This window comes from Musca domestica, unplaced genomic scaffold (genome assembly GCF_030504385.1).
Source record: "Musca domestica strain aabys unplaced genomic scaffold, Musca_domestica.polishedcontigs.V.1.1 8, whole genome shotgun sequence".
Classification (NCBI taxonomy): Eukaryota; Metazoa; Arthropoda; class Insecta; order Diptera; family Muscidae; genus Musca; species Musca domestica.
The window spans coordinates 3,957,833-3,964,530 of NW_026712409.1; the positions used below are offsets into that span (position 1 = coordinate 3,957,833).

Here is a 6,698-nt window from a genome sequence, read left to right on the forward strand (position 1 = left end):
TGACAATTAATTTAGGTACTTATTATATACCGAGTCATCATGACTATCAGTATTTTGCATTAATAAAACATAAATTGGTAAATTATTGCAAATCATGAAACATTGCAGTTTCGAATCGAGTTTTTAAATTGGATCTAATGTTGCTATGATATTTAGAAGAAATATGTATTCAATAAATTTGATATTTCATTAATCCCTTTTCTCAATTTCAACAGAAAGAAGCAATTGGAGAATCTGTTGCGCATGTACGAAGAACATGAAAATGACATGATTAATGCTTTGGATGCCGATCTGAGACGTCCCAAACAGGAAAGTTTAGTTGTGGAAACAGAATTTCTGAAAAATGATGTCAAAAACATTCTGTACAACATTGATGATTGGGTCAAGCCCGAGCTGCCACCCAAGTCGATGGTTAATCTCATGGACGATGTACAGATCTACAAGGATCCATATGGTGTAGTTTTGGTTATTGGTGCCTGGAATTATCCCCTGCAGCTGTTGTTGGTGCCCGTTGCCTCAGCCATTGCTGCCGGTAATTGTGTTGTGATAAAGCCCAGTGAAGTTGCTGCCAATTGTGCCAAATTCATTCAAGAAACATTGCCAAAGTATTTGGATAATGTAAGTCTCCTCTGCCTGCTTTAGTTGCAACCACAACTTTACTTTTACTTTTTTCTATTTCAAGGAATGTTATCCCATTGTCTGTGGAGGACCCCAGGAAACAACAGAACTGCTTAAACAAAGATTCGATTACATTTTCTATACCGGTTCCACGCGTGTTGGACAAATCATCCACGCTGCCGCCAACAAATACTTGACACCCTGCACCTTGGAATTGGGTGGCAAGAGTCCCTGCTATATTGACAAATCGGTTGAGCTAAAGACAGCCGTAAAACGTATTCTCTGGGGCAAATTGATTAACTGTGGTCAGACTTGCATTGCTCCCGATTACGTGTTGTGTTCCAAAGAAATTGAAGTAGAATTCATCAAGGAGGCCAAAGAAATCCTTAAGGAATGGTATGGTGATAATATCAAAGATAGTCCTGATCTCAGTCGTATTATAAACAAAACCAATTTTGAGTAAGTTGCAGAAGAGAAAAATAATGCTGGGATACAGTATTAATTGCAAATTTTCTTTCCAGCCGTTTGCTTGGTCTCATGAAACATGGCAAAATTGCCGTTGGCGGTAGCTATAACGCCAATGAACTGTATATTGAACCCACAATTATTGTAGATGTTAAAGCAGAAGATCCTGTGATGCAATCCGAAATTTTCGGTCCAATCTTGCCCATATATAATGTTGAAAGTGCCTACGATGCAATCAAATTCATTAACTCCAGGTAGGTCAACATGGTTCCACAACCAAATGGGTAAATCCATCAAATTCATGAAATGCATTTTCAAATAATTCCATGTCATTTTCAGCTATTGTGTGATAATAGGAAGTATAGATAGAGGTTTTTCCAAAGAGTTTTTATTGCAGAGTATTCAAAACAAGAGGATAGAGGATCAATTGGGATTTATTTCACAAAAAAAAAATAATCTTATCTATTTTTGGGAAATTGGAACTAGAGTCGTTTTTACGACAAGGTTATCAAATTCTGGGCTTTATAGAAAAGGCATAAGGTTGTATAAATCAGAAGAAATTTTATTACCTATCTCCAAGTAAACGACAAGGTGAGACCTTTGCAAAACTTAGGAAGAAAAAACATTGGATATGAATGTCATTATTGGCTTAAGGTAAAAAAGTAAGAAATAGTTTAGTTTATATGAATGTTATTCCATGATGGGACACAAATTTGTTTCATATAGGCAAACAGATTTAAATCTCGTCTCTTAGAAGATGATTTTTGTGATTTTATTCGACTTAGATTTATTTTTTTATTAAATTTGGGTAATTATATGGAGGATTTAGTTCAAAAAATCTATAACAGTTTAAGCGTTTTGAATACTCTTATTTGATATTCGAAAATTGATAAAAAAAAAGAAATAGAATTCACTTAATTTCATCAATTTCAATGGTTAATCATTCACATTTTCCAGTTTTTCATTTTGAACCATCAATATTGGCGTCTAATCGTTTACTAAATGTGGAAAGTCAAGAAATCATTATTCAATGTCCACGTTGTTTTTGTTGCACTTTAGACGGCTTTTGCACCTTTTTTTACAATTTACATTAAGTTTGAAGCAGGTGAAAAGTAACAAAACATTTCAAGACAACAACTTTTTATATGGAAAATTAAAAACAATTTGGCTTAAGATTCTCCGAGAAAAATTTCTTGAATAAAAAATCAAAAACCTTATTTCATATAAAAGTTGTTATGCGCCAATGGTTTTCATGAATACTTTTTTTCTTGGATAATAACAAAATACCAGGAGTCTTCATTCTGCTCGTCTAGGCGATGCAAAAAATATACTTCAGTAACAACATTTCTTGAACATTGAAGAGAAATCACAAATAATTCATAAAACAGCTATGAGAACGAAAAAGTATAAACAAAGCTCACGTATTCTCCCTCGATTATCATTAGCCATTGATTTCACAGGCCGAGAGAGTCTCTTACAACTACTAATACATATATTTTGAGCAAGGCTGTCATAAAATAATGTTGTCAATTTGTCATCGTCACACTCATATTATTTTGTCTTCTTGTCTCATTTGTCAAACATGTCGATTGTCTCCAACCAAAAATAAAAATTTAAAAAAAAAACAAACACCTCTCTCTCATCGTTTGGTTTTGTGTCATGTCCACCAACTACACAATGTAACACATCAAAACAATTAGAGAAAGCCCACTGGCGATGTATGTCTTCACAACGGAACCAGAAATACAAAATTTATTCATACACAGTACACGAGCAGGAGGCATGTTACTTAACGACACAATCATGCATTATGCCGGTAAGAAACTAGAATAAAACCAAAGACCTCCAACAAAACGAAGGAATCAGTTTGCACCCAGCAAGAACCTGTAGAATAGAGTTGTCTCTAGGATAGATTTGGTGTTGGTTACAATTTCGATAGGTAGTTGATTTATGTTTATTTTTTGTGGTGAAGGTATTCTCTATTTCTGTATGCTAATTGTAATGGTGGCGGCCTTGAATCACATCCTCCCCTATATATCTGTTACACACCTATTGTTCACCTATTGTAATCTATATTTGTATAAATTCCCATTTAAATGCCTGCATTACTTTATGTTCTATATATGATTTTTAACACTCAACCAGGGAAAAGCCCTTAGCGATTTATGTGTTCTCCGAATCGGACACAGTTGTACAGCTGTTTAAAGATAAGACAACTAGTGGTGGATTTTGCAGTAACGATGTTATAATGCACTGTTCAGGTATATGAAACGAGTAACCCTAAGAATGAATGTTCTATGCATGGTTTTATTTAAACAATTATTAATAGTGAAATAGAATAAGAGTTTCCTAACAAAACGTGCAAAAGCTGTTAACACCTTTGCTCTAACATTTTCATGCGACTCATCCAACAATCAATTGTTTTCATAAGGGGTTTGAGGTTATAAATTTTTTAATGACTCTTTTTAATTTCATTTTTCTTTTGCAAAACTAACAACCAACCTACTTTACATATACTATATACCATACAAAACATATATAGAGAAAAACCTTTGGCTTTATACGTTCTGAGCAATTCAAAGAAAACCATTGAATTGTTTAAAACCAATACCAGCAGTGGTGGTTTTTGCAGTAACGACATTTTGAGTCATTTCTCAGGTATGCACATATTTCATTTTGAAAAATCAATTTAATTTCAGTAGAGCTTACACACTCAAATGTATATGTATATTTTTTAAATTAAGCAGCGTACGTATCATGCTATTGTGAATCAATTTTTGAATCAATATCCTCCTCACTCATCCCCACAACAAAACGTAAACGTATCGTATGATTTCGTGCTGTCTTGTTTAAATTGATTGTGAAACATAAACAATAACAAACATCTTTTCTATAACCCCAACTCTCTTGCTCTCACACAACAGACACCGACCATCCATTTTGTAGAAGAGAGTAAAAAAACAGATGAGATGAAGGTTGTTTCTGTTTATTTATAATGGTGCCCAACGAACAATTTCAATGCCTGCTAAAAATGAGCGTGTGAAGAAAGGAGCGGCAGAGTGTGATGAGAATGTAAACAAAACATTGCGTTTTCATTTGTTGTTTATATTTAAATATGTCCAGCAGACGGACAATCAATCTATGGGCTAAATCAAATTAAAAAATAATAAAAATTATCAACACCATGGGGGTCGTTGCTTGTTATTATTTTTCAGTAGCCAGTTATTTTTTTTTTTTTTTTTTTTTGCAGGTATTTGTGTAAATATTTTGCAAATAGTTTTGCACAAATATTATTTACCATGATGCATGGGTATTTTTCCTATTAAAATATGAAGGATGTTCATTGGATCATTGGCATTATCTTTTTAATCTGTCTTTGTGCATATTATTATTATGTGACTGTCATCGACGTCAATAATATGACTAATTCAATGTTTTTAACGCACTGAAATGTAAAATATCTTAGCGTTTTTTCAGCGAAAACAACAAAAAATATTGTCACCTCTTCTTTGACAGTCTCACACCTCAACTTTGCAGTTTTAGCATTTCGCTGATAATGACATTGACATAATTGTGAATTTCTTATCGATTTTTATGAGTAATAGGTGGTGGTACCTAACTAATTACCAAATCAATAAGAATTGTTTACCCATTTCTAATCAGTTAATAGGGAATTTTGTAGTGGGGTTTTACAAAATCAAAAAAAGGACAAGTACTTGTAAAGTATGACACATCAATAACAAATAGATACGGACCTACATGGGTACATATTTATGACTGATAATATTCTGGAAATCACAATCACTCTTATAGGAATATAAACTGCTGTAATAAAAATATAAAAGCCAACATTTTTGCTCTAACTTTTTGATTTTTTTATCTTTGCACTATCAACAACAATTTTGGGAATTTGACTCAAGCTTTTCAAGATTAAACAAATTTAGAGCATTAATCTCCATACCCAAAAGGTTGCTTTCTTCAGATTTTGCGGTTAGACTACCAGGATGAAGATTGTGGGTTTTAATTCTAATTGTATATTTGATTAACATTTGTTTATTAATTTTTTATAATTTTCTTAAAAACACTTTTAAAGTTACATTCAAAATAAGAGGCATTATAAAAATCAATAGTAGCTACAGGTGGAAATGATGTTCCACTGAGATTTGTATTCTTTTGAATTCCATTGGATTTTGAAAATACCTTCACAAAGACCAAAGAACTCAAATTTTTTATTAGTTCGAAGTTTTGCGTTAAGGAATCTCGTGCTATTGTTGAGGAATCTTAAATATTATGTTATATACAAAAATCCCCGAAATGATTGAAATTCTTTTCTCGTTTAGAAAACCATTTGTATAATGGGAAGATAAAATTCCATGTCATAAATTCATTTCAAATCAGCACATCATCATAATTCACAGAATAAACATTACCTAGATTCTAAAAAGAACAACTCATCAACTCATCAAGTTGAAGTGGTTTTGTCTTTCGATACAGCCACATATTCCCTTGGCCTCTACTGTACCGCCAGCCATACCATCATTACCAGTCATTCAACAAACCAAGCGGCCCCGGCTCGTGGTTGTAGTCGTCATCATCGCGTCCATGTTCAGCAAACATTTTAATACAACCAAATGCGGGTGGCGTGAGTTTATTGATGATGATTTTGCAAATGAAAATAGCCGACAAATGGCAAAAATAAATAATATATAATGTTTAAAGAAACAAACGGTGGGTTCTAGCTATACATTATTCCCCCCAAGTCTAGAAAAAATTGCTCAATGCCAACAGGAATGCCCACATTTCACTTTTAGTTATTAGAGGAAAGGGCAATGAAAGTTGTGGTGACGTTGTGACTGTCGTCGTAATGGAATATATGAATCAGTGCCTAGACTTTACATGAATTCCATAATCAGAGGGCATCTAACAATAGTCCGCTATTATCAATCAAGTGTGAGAATTGAGTGCCTGCTCCTCGCTCCTCTGTGGCAAATTGTAAAGATGATGATGATGATTGTGTCATATCAATGCTTAGCTAGCCATAACTGCTACGTCTACTTCCACTACTCTTCGAGCTAAAGCCAGTTAACTTGCCGACAACGTCAGCTGCTTGGTGTATTTGCTAGATTCGTGTCAGTGTGAATGTGTTTTCAATACACTTTTCGCCCCGCTCCGTATCGTACGATATTTTCTCTAGTGGTGAATACAACAGCAACAACAAAAAAATTTGTATCGAACAGATGACGGTGATTTCATGGTGGGCCATAGGAATGGGAGGGGAGGGTTGGGTAGGTGTGGGGAACCATAGGTGGTACCTTCATTAATTTGAACAAAAAAAAAATCGAATTGAGAAGATAGGTTTGGAGCATTTATGTTAAACTTTAAATTATGATAATTGCCGGACAACATAATAAATGCTATTGGGGTCTTTGGGGGAAAATGCTTTGGCATGTGTCCGCGTGTGTGTTGGTGTCAAATGGACAGGTGTAGTAGTAGCTTAGCTTATGCCAGTCAGTCTGGGTGAGGGGGCCAAAGCTAGGTTACTGTGTTTAGCTTTTTTAAACAGCGCTTGAATGTGTGGCAGTAAGTTAGGCTATTGGTTTTACAATATTTACTTT

The 6,698-nt window shown here is 34.1% G+C and overlaps 1 protein-coding gene across 1 annotated transcript; it reads left to right on the forward strand.

Annotated features, from left to right (window-relative positions):
• Nucleotides 1-201: 201 nt before the first annotated feature.
• LOC131806636 (aldehyde dehydrogenase family 3 member A2-like) lies at nt 202-3,222 on the forward strand. Its single transcript, XM_059131116.1, has 4 exons — nt 202-618; nt 683-1,077; nt 1,140-1,337; nt 2,784-3,222. The coding sequence occupies exons 1-4, from the start codon at nt 244-246 to the stop codon at nt 2,914-2,916; spliced, it is 1,101 nt and encodes a 366-aa protein (XP_058987099.1). The 5' UTR covers nt 202-243; the 3' UTR covers nt 2,917-3,222.
• Nucleotides 3,223-6,698: the final 3,476 nt, after the last annotated feature.